We start from the raw sequence: 14,702 nt of genomic DNA, 5'->3' as shown, positions 1-14,702 counted from the left end.
AAATCTTAGGATTTACATGTTAGGTTAGGTTAGGTTGGAATGGTAAAATTCCTAAAAAGTCGTCCCTTTATAATAAATACTTACATTTACCAACGCATGTCGGTAAATCTTAGGTTTTACTGGAAAATCTTAAGATTTACCTCAGTTCGAGCTTTTACTTTAACATATACACTAAAACGGCATTTTTATAATAAATTAAAGATATCTATTTTTTATAAAATTTATGTAGGTGCTAATATGCAAATATTGGCGCTGTTAGAAATATTGATCATTCTTTACATCGCCAATGGACCGTCAAACTTGGGAACTAAGGCGCTAGGTCCATTCTGGCTGTAATTAAATTATTATAAAATTACAACATATTAAATTATTGAAATAAAGATAACGTACATTCAGAGTGAGAGATAAGAGAAAATAAACCTAAAAGTAACAACTTTGAATTAATCTACCTTTGAAATTTCACTTTCTGTGTATAGTGAATTGAATAAAGCATAAAGTAAAATATATATAAAAATATGAAACAAGATTGACATATACATTTTATAGTTCGTAATTGTTTTTGCATTCTGAACCGATGATATGATAGATTCGTGACATAACATAATTCTAAAGTATTTATGACTGTCTATTTGAATAAAATTTTTAATGTTATTTTTTTTTTCATCCTTGTAGACAATTTACATTTTATTTATTTATAAATAGCAAATTGTCAATATCATTATTTTACCTAAAGTAGATGCAGACAAACGAGTTTTCGAACTGTGTCAAGTTTTAAATAAGTAACTATTTTCGAATTTATCGAACGATACCAAAACAGATATTACTCTGACTGAAACTGTTTTTGCTAAAAACTAGTAGAATAAAATTATTTCAAATATAGAAAGCGGTCATCGTAATTATTATTTTATATTAGGTTTGAACGTATTCATTAATACTTGTAATGGTATTTCAATACCATTTCTCCTAAAATTGTTCGTTTTAAAAATAATTTGATCTTAATAAAAAGTGGTTTGAACGGACTAAGCTAAAAAAAGGACCTCATTAAGTTTGCCAACCATCAATCTATTTGATTAAAGTCGGTTCTCCTTGCTTGAAGTGTTTATGCTATCACTACGTGTTAGTGCACGTGTTGGATATGTGTATGTATGTGTTATTTGATTTCTTTGTTTCAATAAAAAATGTCTGCGAAATATCAATAAATTAGTTCGGTAGCATGATTAATTCTCCACTCTCCACTTGTTTACAAATGCTAAACCATTTTATTGAACTACTACTGACGTATTCATTCAATTCGGTTTTTCATTGAGTTTCAAAATAAAATCGAACAGTGTGAACTTACTTTTATAGTAACTGATAACATTATGATTTACGAAAACTTTTGAAATGTCATACATTACAAACTACTGGCTTATCTCATCAATTGAAGTTGTTAATACGTTCGTGTGAATCTTATTATTTACGATATATTTTTATATAGGATTTGAGCAGACGCGTCTAGGTAGGTACCGTCCTCTCATCATTTATTCTACTGAACATCAATACTTGGCTGTGTTCCAATTTAAAGGGAGTGAGGAAGAGATAGCTAGTGAAGTGTAATTACATTGGCATTAGGGTCATAGTCTTCTCGGTCAGACTAAGATCCAGGTTGGCGGTTCATGCCTTTCAATTTCTTTCAATGCCTTTTGTGACCACATTTTGCAAGTGAACTACTTAAAACAAAAAGCATATTCACAATTCGAAAAAAAAAAAACACTAAATTATATAGCATCAAGCAACTATCTTCCATCTACAATTTTATTAGGTAATTCGTGTCGATTCCAGGCGGAAATTATTTTATTGAGTTTCGCTGAATCTCTTACGGTCTTCCGAAGTCTCGGAGGGATCGTGAAATATACAACTATAAATTTAAAGGAAAGTCAACTACCGCGTTCCTTTGCTTTGAAGTATATTTTTTTTTCTCTATTAAAAATCAATACTGAATTACTCTTTTTCGCATTTTACTATGTTTAAACTTATATGAATACCTCTATTTATTATATATATGTGTATGTTATTTGTCTCGGTTTATTTTATGATTATCGCAACACTTTTATTCGTAGAAACATATTAAATTTAGATGAATCTAAAATCTACTAAAAACTTTATATGTTTACATTAACATCTTAGAAGACTTGGGATATAAAACGATTTAGCAAGTTAAACAGTGATTGACTTGACGCAGACGAGGTGCGTGGGCGCACACAGATTGTGTTAACAAATAGGTCAGGGTAACGATCAGCCGACCCTGTGCTGTTGCCGGGCGTCGTATAAAGGCATCCATTAGATCATCACAGATTTATATCTTCGTTTTCCTCACCTCAATGAAAACTTTTTGTATCACTTACAAATTATATACAAAAAAATCATTTCTTTTTATAGCATTAGCAGCCTGTAAATTTCCCACTGCTGGGCTAGAGGCCTCCTCTCTCTTTGAGGAGAAAGTTTGGAGCATATTCCAGCACGGTGCTCCAATGTGGGTTGGCGGAATACACATGTGGCAGAATTTCGTTGAAATTAGACACATGCAAGTTTCCTCACGATGTTTTCCTTCACCGCCGAGCACGAGATAAATTATAAACACAAATTAAGCACATGAAAATTCAGTGGTGCCTGCCTGGGTTTGAACCCGAAATCATCGGTTAAGATGCACGCGTTCTAACGGGCCATCTCCGCTCATTAATCTTTTCTAATTAAAAAGGTAAAGAGTTGGTTTGAATACTGTAATCTCAGGATCTATCTCAGGATCAGGATCTTGACCGATTTGAAAAGCGTTCCGTTTTGCGTTATTGAGACAGGTTTAATTATATTATAAAGTGACTATATAACGCCACGCTACGTGGGTGGAGCAGTAACGCTTAACGTGGTTTAATAGCGCAGCAACTAGAGACTTGATAAATCATAATTACTTAGTATTGCAAATTACAATACCTCAAACCAATTCAGTTCCACTTTATCAATAAAACAAACAAAATGTTTTGCTGAATACATAAAACGTATGTATTTATAGTAAAATGAAGACTTAACAAGGATCGTTAAATATTATTGTATGTAGTCACTTGCAATGATCCTCAATTAAACATGCCTGAGTTGCCCCATTACTATTGGAGTTTGTTATATTGGTTGACGTTAATTGTTACTTTTCCGCAACTTGGGATCCTATCTTGAAGTTATACAGCCTAAAAAAGATACGGAAATGAATAAATGATTATTCCAATCTGACTAGTATTTTCTGATATTATTTCGACAATACGAACAATCCTAATTAATTATATGAGTATACATATATAGATTAATAAATAGTAAACTAGTTTTCGCCCGTGGCTCCACCTGCGCCATCAGATTTCATCAAATTCGGTTCAGTCGATTATCGTACCATACAGACAAACATATATACTTACGCATTTTTAATAGTAGTATTTTTTGACACTGCAAAAATGCATTTACACTTTGCTATCTAATAACATAACTTTGTGGTTAATTCGTTATCATTCTTATCTGATAAGACATCTCACTTAATTAAAACGTGTTTGTTGATCAGGTTTTTAGTTTGTCTGCGTTCTTACATATCTGATATAATCCATACACTATAGCCTAGTAAATAATTCTTATATGGTTAGACTTCGTACGGGTAAAATTGTACTCATTACCTGTCCTTAAACTTGAAATTTCCAAAAAATCCTTTGTTAGTGTTAGTCTATTCATATTTACATGATGAAAATAAACCTATAACGCGATAATTCAGCTTCTTAATAAGGGCTTCGGTAGTCAGTACTAACGATTCTTTAAGCATAGACAAACACTAGTATTCGATTTTGGTAATGTTTATGAAGTTAAATGTATTATTATTAAATTATTTGTGTGTATTACTCTTAATCGAATAACTGAACAACCTCGTTCCATTTCTGCTCTCCTAGTCTCCCGGGGACTGCGCAGAATCCTCGCCCTGCCCTTGACACGACGCAATCCTTTGTCCTTCTGGCTGTTCATTCTTTAACATCTTTATCGTGCACCGCTGATTTTATATAGCTTTGATAAGAAACTGGCAAAATACATTCCACATACTGTACGGATAAATGTATATTTTTTATTTCAGATTTAAAATATATTTATAAATATTTTTATTTCGATGTAGACATTCGTGTATAAGTTACAAGAAAAGATTTAACAATATTCTTTATTAATAAGAAGTTTAAATGATCAAATTTTCAATTAATCTTATTTAATAAAAACATACACTTTTTATGCTATATATCTTACAAATATGATCATACCTATATTATAAAATTTTTTACACCCTTCGAACGCTAAGTTGTTTCGCTCTATCGTCGATATAAAATTAAAATCGCGACTCAATTAGCTTCAATTATTATTATAATAACGAATGTATTAATTGATCTGAGAGTTGAAAGGGTAACTTAAACTTGTCGTAGCCGTATTACTCAATAGCTTGGCAGTATGTCACGTTTCGCATGAGAGGTCCCTGCGTTTTACGCTCCGTTTCCTTCCTCCATTCTATGTCGACAAGATTATAAAATATACGACTCTTAAGTATTTTTTTAACTAAATTGTTTTAGGAAACCAGACTGGCATTTCAACCACTTGATGGAAAGCGGTTATATTTGCTCTGCAAGAAGTTTATATAGCGTTAATAGCGGACCTTTAGATCTTATGCGTATTTATGTAGTCTAGTGCGATTTAATTTTCACATATAATATTTTCATTTAATCTCCATGGAATAAGAGGCCTTGATTAACGTAATTGCTTTTTTATAGCTCGGGAACATGTAAAAAAAAAAACAATAGTTTAATTCACTCAATGCTCAAAATAGCGGTGGTATAATTGAAAATGTATCACTAGGTGAAAAATAGATTTTGTTTTTTTTTCATTTGTTTTTATTATTATTAATTTGTCATTTAATTATAGTCCTTATGATTATAATGGATTTATATGGTGTATTTTATTTTTCCTTTATCATCTCTTGCGTCACGTATTTACTAATTGTCCTCAAATAATATGATTTTATTGTCATAAAACTTCGTACGTATTTCGCGTTGCATGTCTAGGTCATAACATGCGGAGTCACGCTAATCGTACATCAGAATTATCTAACTATCTGTGTTCTCAAATGTACCGTATTTACATAACTTTTATTGTCTTTCATATTAACATTAAAATAACATTTCACTGTATGGTCTAGTTAATACTGGATTTGTAAAACGTTTCGTGTATTGCAAATAAGCGTTACGTTTATGGATATGCGTAGTATACCCATGTCTGTTTAATTACTTAACTTGTATAGCATGACAGTAGGCATGCCTAAAAATGTTTCGACCTTTCAGTGCTGTGTAAAGTATTTATGTAGCTGGCTCTATATTCAGCCATTTTAGTATTCGATTGCAACGATCGAAGTTCGTTGTGGCATATATATTATTACAAATTAACTGATGTTATTATATTTATATATAAGTTAGTTTTGACAAGATATTCAATATGAAGATTAAGTAATGTATTTTTTCATCGTTGATATTTGTAACAGAATTTTACTATTTGTATTAAAAATAGCCCCGACATATTTGCTTAACGGATTAGATATAAATAGATTAAACTCGAATACATAATGGACAGGTGAAGTTATTTAAGGTTTTATTTAAGCGTGAAAAAATAAAAGACGTACAAGACCGAAACGCAACAGTCACGGACGATAACTCTGTCTTATCGTCTCCCATGGTCTGGCCGATGAAAAGCGAGTTTTAATTCAATGAACAACGGTAATATACGTTTTGTTTCTACATCAGTCATGTAAAGAACTAACAACGATCTCATGACAAGCAATTTGCATACAATAGTCAAGAATAAAGCACGCGCGTGCTCTCAATTAGAGCAACGTTCATTGTTTCATTATCATTATATTATGTGATATACATTCACAGCGTACAAAAAGTAGTAACTACATTCTAGTGTTACAGTTTCTTACATAATTGATTATTATTCTGAACATTCTTATGAATAATGAAAGACGGATCGGACAACGGATACGATTATATAGATGTTAGATAAACTTCGAAATTCACTTTCAATACATTGAGATATGGAGAAGAGTTCGGTACTGTGGTTTTAGAAAGATGTATGTGTGTGTCCGTGAATTAAATACTAGTATTTAGGTTATTTGTATCTCGATTATTTTAAAAATAAATTGCATAACGGACATCTGATTGCGATTTTCCGTGTAACTGCATTATTAATAGTATATATAGTTTCTTATTGTTATTGTTTTTAATGAGTCAGTATGGTCCATAGATATAATACGTAGATCTTAACAGGAGCCCACGGTTTCAATTCCGGACAAAAATGATTGAGTTCTCATGTGCTTAATTTGTGTTTATAGTTTATCTCGTGATCAGCTGTGAAGCAAAACATCGTGAGCTGCATTTATTGTTTGTTGATTTGGATGAAATACTGAGGAGGGAGAATAAGACTGATATTTTATTACTGCATCCAATTTTGTTTTTACTCATTTATTAAAAGCTAATTAGTACAAATGTAACGATGAGGTGTCAGGTAAATTTAGCTTTAAATAATATCAAAGATTACGTAAGATGCAAGGTTTACACTCAATAAAATTTAACTTATATATATATATTTTTTTTTATTAATAGAGCGTGTTTTTGTTATGTTGTGTGAATAGCACGCATGACGCATTTTGTTTAAGATTTTATTAATCGTTGCGCTAGAACAGTTTTGAAATGAATAACTAGGTGATATGTTAAAAATAATCATTATCATTTTCTTGTTAATATCATTAAAAAAATGTATAAAATTTAAGCGTTTCACGTTTGATCTTTATAAGAGATTCATTTCAAGCGAGTTAATTCTAGTGCCAAGCGTTTACGTAACTTTCAATGCTTAACTTAACTAAAGAGAAAAACTTAAGTTCCCATGATCTATAGAATCACTTTAAAACGACCTTAAATAAAAATTGAATTTCATATTCTTTACATACTATTCAAATTTCCAAGTTAAGTAAAAACTTTTTCTCTGAAAGAAAATTTGAATAATTATTTCTTAAACCACTTTGGACAGTGGCCAAGCACTTAGCAGTCGCAGTAGTTTTTTTTTTTACATTTTTTAAGTTGAAGATTTAATTTCAGATGAAGCATTTTAATGTTTTCCTTGTCATATGTCAGGCTTTCCGACATAGATTACATGTATCGCAATGTTTTTGTGTAATAACAATTTTGTAACGCGTTTACCGCTTAACTGTTGTTTGAAAGCATTTTTTTTTGCAATTTAAGTTTTTCCGCTCGTAAGAGCGACCACTTGACATATATTTTCTCGTTCGCTTTTATTTTTTCTATCACAAGTACTTAAGTTGAATTTATTATCTCAGTTTCTTTGTTTTTATTTTTATTTTACATTGTATAATATGTTTTTTCGCTATTTTTGTCTAGAATAATTATTTTGTCATTTCAAATTCTACTTCGTATGTAACACAATTTATTTTTAATGTAAATAGTTACATGATGATGTATATTATCGAGTTAAGAGGATCCTTAGGGAATTTATAGATATTGATGACGATAATGGCTCCTAGGTCGGTCACGGTGGCCATAATCGTCAGAGAACAGCAATCTACACAGGTGTTATTGTACTTACTGAGTGTGTGCCTGAACCCAGATGCACTTGCTATTCCGCCACTCTCATAATCCGTTGAGACGATAATCCGACACGACCTTTACTCGCTTGGCGAGACATGGGAGTGTAAACACTGCTAAATTTCAAAATTCAAAGACTCCTACTAAATATTCTCTCATAAATAAATACCTAGTATTTTTTTGTTGGCCCAATCCGAAGTTTACCAGGTAGGTAGGTACTACACCATCGAGGCAGTTGCAGTCCTACTAATATTATAAATACGACTTTTTTTTTATAGATAGAGCTATCGGTCGATTTGATTTTTAGCAAAGATGTGATTTATGAGGAGGATAACGGAGAGTGATCGTTTTTTATTGTATAGGTAGGCGGACGAGCAAATGAAATACTTGATGGCAAGTGGTCACCACCGCCTATAGACAAAGGCGCTGTAATAAATATTAACCATTCCTTACATCGCCAATGTGCCGCCAACCTTGGTAACTTAGATTTTATGTCCCTTGTGCCTGTAGTTACACTGGCTCACTCACCCTTCAAACCGGAACACAACAATACTGGGTTTGGCGGTAGAATATCTGATCAGTGGGTGGTACCTACCCAGCCGGGCTAGCAAAAAGCCTTACCTTCAAGTAACAGTTAAAAACTTATCAGACGTTAAAACGAAAAGAAAAATATTAATATACAATGTATTCACTTGAAATATTTCGTGCCTCCTTTCACGATATAGAGTCTTATCCTCTATAAACCTTATGGCTCGTAACATTTTCTATTACTTTTAAAACATTCATTCAGCCTTCATACGCGTCTATGAAACTCACGTACTCATTTTATAGGCCACGTTCATTTATTAAAATATTAATACTTACTGCTTTTACTTTGAATAAGCTCTCAAATATTCCTCGTTCAAGACCCTCGTTAAAAAAGGTCAACAAGTTTCAGTTTATATGTTAATATACGGTAAGTTTAATAATAGTAATATAAATTAATTATAGATTAAAAATGCGGGTCAATGTCCTTATTCTTTAATACGATCAGCGATTAGATCAGCCAATCGAAGCGTTTACTGTCGACCTCCCGTTCCGCCATTAGATCAATTTGATGACTATCGACTAAAATATGATGGTACTAATGAGAATACGTCATTCAAATTATATATATTTGTACAGTAATTATTTTTTTTCAAATTAATATGTGTGGAAGTACGTAGATTTTTAAACATACTTACTTTTGCCCGTATATTTGTTTATGAGTGAAAAAAAATCTGCGTGACGTAATATAAAAATGTTTCAAAAATGTTACAAAGACGTTCGATAAGAACACGACTTGTTAGTTACATAAAATTGAATGAAATATAAATGTGGTAAATAGAAATCTAAAATATTTACATCGTATTGCGAATCTGTCTTTAACATACGAAAGTACTTAATGCTAATTCATTATGAAAGTCTATTCAGGTGCCGTGTCAAATGAATTTAAAGTGTAATCGAACAAATCAAACTGCCGGTTTTTAAAGGAGACGGTTTTGGATATTATTCTACCATGTTCCAATGTGGATTGGTGGAAACATGTAAAAGAATTTCATTCGAAAAAATGCTGTAAACGTCACATTCCATACATCAACATAGACCATACATCACCACAGATGAATTTCAAATACAAACGTGTCCGGATTTAAACCTACGACCCTCGATAAAAATACACATGTTCCATTCAATGTTTCTTTGGTATTCGATTATTTTTCAATAAATTAAACTGTAGAGGGGTGCTGTTAACAATGTCCTCATAGCTTATTAATTAGTATCGTGTTCAATGGCCTACGACATTGTTCAGGAAGGGTTTCAATGTGACGAGTGACAACCCTTTCGCCCCTCTGGCTCTCTCATTGTCTGACTGTGGCGCGTTCGCTCCATTGATTACACAATTAACCCTCACTGCAAGGGCTTTAATTTATAGGTTTTTTATTTTATCATGTAATAAATATAATGATAATTTGGAGTTTGTAATGATTTAGATTAATACTTAAATATTTAATATGTTAATTATACGATAATTAATACTTAAAGTTTTTTATTTCTTTGTAACGAGAACGTTAACTGGCTATGGGCCGCTTGATGTTAAGTGGTGACCTGATGAGATGTATAAATCACTTGTATTACCAATACGCTGCCATGCAGGTCTAAAGTAGCACTTCCGTGTCTGTATAACACTGACTCATGAACTTGTATAACTTTCCATACAATTTTTGATGTTTAACGATAGATTTACTAATAAGTGGTACTTTCCCAGACGAGCTCATTCTTGGATTAAAAAAAGGGAAATAATATAAATACTTTTTTTAAATTAAATCATAATTTAAAGTAACATACTATTGTATGTTTTTTTAGATATAGTAAGTAAAAATATTTTCGGGTCACATCGATATGGCTCTATATCATGTACCAAGGCGCCATATGTATGACTACATTAAGGTTGCTCAACAGCCATTGCTATTCAGCACACCGAGTTAGACGCCTATTCGGCCGGTGCATTTGCAACCAGGTGGAACATTCTAACAAAATGTGAAGCAATTGGGTGTATCGTTGTAGTTCGAATTCACGCCGACGTTCGAGACATGCAGATGTTTCGTTAAATCGAATTTAGATAATTTTTTATTGAATCTCACCGGTTCGAATGCGTTTGTCAAATCTTGTAAATGAAAATTTTAAATACGGCTCTTTTGATGGTGAAAATGAAATCTAGAATACTAACTGCCAATTACTCTAACGCTGTTTAATGTCAGTTTATCTTAGTTGGCCCTAAGCAGAACGCTCATTGGTCGCTTATTGCGCAATCAGCTGTCACCGACCAATGTTAGTTAGGATTAAAATCAAATTACTTGATCCGACTTTGAACAGCGTTTCAGGATTTGGTAAAATTAAGGCATGTTTTTAAAAATGTTTTATAATGAAATGAAATGTTTTATTTAGTTGTAATTCTACTAATACTACAAAGAAATTCAAAATTCAACAGTTTTCATTTTCAAAACAAATACTTTCTAATATAATATGTATATATAATAAACATGTGCTTCAAACTGGTTCGTAGAGCAAAATAATGTCCATTAATTTGATACTAAAACTGGTTATTATAAATAGGAACCCCATTTAAGTATAATTGTATAGAAAATTTTGATTAAATTGCTACTGCATTCTTTTGATTGAATTTATTAGCTATCGAAATCATTAACCTAAATGATAATGTTTCTTTATTCAGTGTTCACTTTTATAGAAAAACTTATATTTAATATATAAAAAGTTTTTAATATATATTTTTTTTATATTTATTTCACAGATGCAAAATATAAACAACATTGTGATGTTTCCCGTGGACAGTCTTTTAAAGGGTGATTTGCGGGGAGTTAAAGGCGATCTCAAGAGGCCTTTTGATAAAGCGTCGAAAGACTACGACTCGAAGTACCTGAAAATCGAGAAAGAGAAGAAATCACAAGCGAAGGAAGCTGGTCTCATCCGGAGTGAAGTAACTTCAGCGGAAATAGCCGATGAAATGGAAAAGGAACGAAGATTGTTTCAGTTGCAAATGTGTGAGGTGAGTGACTGTATTTGTATCAATACAAGTATTTCAGACATGGTTCGTTAAAAAATATGCATTAAGAAAATGTGATGAAGTGGCTTTACCTATAAATGTGGTTTAGGTGTTGATTTATTGAGAAATACTATGTCTTCCTTTTTTGAATGTCTAATCAACGATGACAGAAGAAAATACGCCAGTGTTTAACTAACCAAACGCAAAGCAACCGTAAGACAGACCGTACCGTGACACATTTAATTGATCTGTTTATTATTGAAAAGTATTAATATTATTACGTCATCAATACCGGTGAAAAGAAATCCCCTCGCAAATAATAAAAAAAATCATAAAACTATTTTCGAAATACAAAAACAAAATGTTCTTCAGTTTCGTCGGCAATTAAACATTATTAAAGTGGTAGTTTCTTAAAGTCGTCGTGTTTAAACAGTTTTCACGGAGAAATAGGTTATGGCACACAAAGCGCTTTTTGTAACTCGAACACTTTATTACGTTGAAGTCTCTATTATTTCAAAAGACCTTAAGTAGGGTACACTTTGTAATATTAAAAAAGCATCCGAGATAAATTTATTGCAAAACTTTCTAGGATCGTAAATTGTTTGCCTGACGTAATCATGCGGTTGTAGTTATACTTTTATAATTTTAATAAGGTTGTCTCTGTCTGACAAAATTTTGCAACGGAACAAATATACAAAATATTTATGTATCTATTGTATTCGTGTGTGCTATTTTTGTATGTAAAATAGCACACACGAATACAATAATAGTACATAAATACAGAAACATAAACACACATGAGCCGAGATGGCCCAGTGGTTAAAATGCGTGACACCTTAACCGATGATTTCGGGTTCAAACTCAGGCACCACTGAATTTTCATGTGCTTAATTTGTGTTTATAATTCATCTCGTGCTCGGCGGTGAAGGAAAACATCTTGAAGAAACCTGTCTAATTTCAACGAAATTCTGCCACATGTGTATTCCGCCAACCCGCATTGGAGCAGCGTGGTGGAATATGCTCCAAACCTTCTCCTCAAAGGGAGAGGAGGCCTTTATCCCAGCAGTGGGAAAATTTACAGGCTACTAATGTAATGTAAAAAACACACACAATCACACAAATGCAAACAAACACACACATTAAATTTTCTTATAAGCACATTCAATTGCGTTTATCTTATAAATAAAACAGTTGGAATCATATTTATAAACTCCACATTAGATTTTTTTTTATTCCTGCCATAAATATTAAATGAATATCTTTTCATAATGCCTTAACAAAGCCTCTTTGACTTCGCTCTTCATTGTTCGAACTTCATTGGATAGCATTATTAAACACTTTCAATATGAGCCATCGGCTATAATTTACTGGCTTCGATATAATGTTATTTCGTTGAAAATATATTATCTAGGTTTATATTATTTTATTGTGTTTGAAAATCGATTCAAACATTAGTGATTGTTTAGTTCGAGCATATCGTGAACCGAGAGTGTAATGACCGACGTAACACGGGTCAGTCGTCCTTCATGTATCATTGTCCTTTTTAGGGTTACGCACTCGTAGGGTAAAACGGGACCATATTACTAAGACTGTTGTCCGTCTGTCACTAGGCTGTATCTCATGAACCGTGATAGTTAGACGCTTGATTTTTTTTTACAGATAATGTATTTCTGTTGCCGCTATAACAACAAATACTAGAAACAGAATAAAATAAATATTTAAGTGGGGCTCCCATGATAGACGTGATTTTTTTTTGCCGTTTTTAATAGATGGTACGGTACGGTGGTAGAATGGTACGGAACCCTTCGTGCGCGCGTCCGACTCGCTTTTGGCCGGTTTTTTAATATAAACGAGTTAATAATTATGATTCAACATTAAGGGTCTAAAGTTTAGCTTTATCCTGCCATTTTATAGAGTTATCATTATTTGTCAGTGAAACTATACGCACGAGGGTCTTAATGTCTTAGTTCTCAAGGTTAGTGGCGAATTGACGATGTAAGGAATGGTTCGTGAGACTTCTTTCTGAAGTTCTTAAGCCTATGAATTATTTGTTTTGAGCGCACCAGTTCCATAAGCACCGCAGAATAAAGCGATCACTAGTAGAATAATTTCGAGGGTAGCCGATGGGACAGTTCTTGCTTAACCTGTTTCTTGAAGTGTTTATAATAACAACATTGCGATAACCCCGTATAAAAGGGATTAATAATAAGATGTCCAAAAAAGATTCTTCAGATACTTATTTTTATACAAAGAATCCAATGTGATAGTTCAATTTGAAGGTGAAGATGTGGTTGTAATTTTCGCCGTTAAATCCTTAAGTTCGCTCTTACCGTGTCTCTACGTAACAAAACGAAGGCGTCCCTCATCTCTGTTTTATAGTTTAAATGACCCTTATATTCGGGACATTGCCTTTTATATAAAAATATTATATGAAACATAGTTTATATACTCAAACTACATTTTTTTTTTATTAAATTTAATTAATTATAACCACAAAATGTATATTTTTATTTTTATTAAACTTGTATGAAAATACTTTTATAATTCTCATAAAACACATTTGTCTTTCGCGTTAAGAATTATGATATTTTAGTGAGTAATTAAAAAACCCTGGTAATATAACAGCTCGTGATTGCAGTGTATCGTTGTCATCAACCGGACGGGTCATTGTGGTCGCAAATGCCGTTAGTCACATTAAACTTTGTCACACTACAAAACAAATTGTACGATGCTTTACGCGATACGATGGACGCGGTTTGTTCTACTTTGTACAAATTATGATTTATTCTATGGATGCGATTTTGATTGAAAGATAATTTTAAACGCCACTACGTAATAGATACAATTACATCGATTCACATTTAACAGTAATTTAAGTATTGCTCGGCAGACAGGTGTAGAGAATGCTAGAAGTCGTGACAATAACCAACATTAATGCTTGAAAATTTATTTAATGTTGTATAGTCGTAACAATGATCAATTATCAGGGCTGCAATCCGTTGGCACTTTCAAAAACCATGTCGCTCTGGAATGCCAAATGTCTGGCTTATCTAAGGCCGTTAAAGTATGCGTGTATTTAAAACGTTCGTGGGCATATTATTGCACTACTGCCAGCATAAAATTGATTGCACCCACTGTCTCATTAATGCAGTTCGACTTTTATACTGATAACGATCCACTTTATGTGCAAAGCAAATTCGAGATTGAAAAAAATCACGTGTTTTTTTTTGTTTCACTCGAAAACTGAAGCATGAAATTGATTGCTGTTTGATTGCAGCTGAAGTTCGAGAAGAGTTCAATGCTATTGAACGTTCGTATGAGATTTTGATTTGTTAGTTTGTGGTGGATTTATTGAAATCAAAAAAGAAAACATTGACCGTTTCATTTCGCTTAGGTTTTTTTACGTCACTTTTGTTTTGTTTTTGTTTAAT

The 14,702-nt window shown here is 32.4% G+C and overlaps 1 protein-coding gene across 7 annotated transcripts in view; it reads left to right on the top strand.

Moving 5' to 3' along the window:
- Positions 1-14,702, top strand: part of LOC125064449 (arfGAP with SH3 domain, ANK repeat and PH domain-containing protein) — a 64,284-nt gene that overhangs the window by 23,672 nt on the left and 25,910 nt on the right. For all 7 annotated transcript variants that reach the window (XM_047671851.1, XM_047672015.1, XM_047671770.1 and 4 more), the window contains exon 4: positions 11,020-11,274. In XM_047671851.1, the coding sequence (XP_047527807.1) occupies positions 11,020-11,274 (255 nt within the window). The remainder of the gene's footprint in view (positions 1-11,019; positions 11,275-14,702) is intronic.

Source organism: Vanessa atalanta, chromosome 1 (genome assembly GCF_905147765.1).
Source record: "Vanessa atalanta chromosome 1, ilVanAtal1.2, whole genome shotgun sequence".
NCBI lineage: Eukaryota > Metazoa > Arthropoda > Insecta > Lepidoptera > Nymphalidae > Vanessa > Vanessa atalanta.
This window is presented reverse-complemented; position numbering and strand designations above follow the sequence as displayed.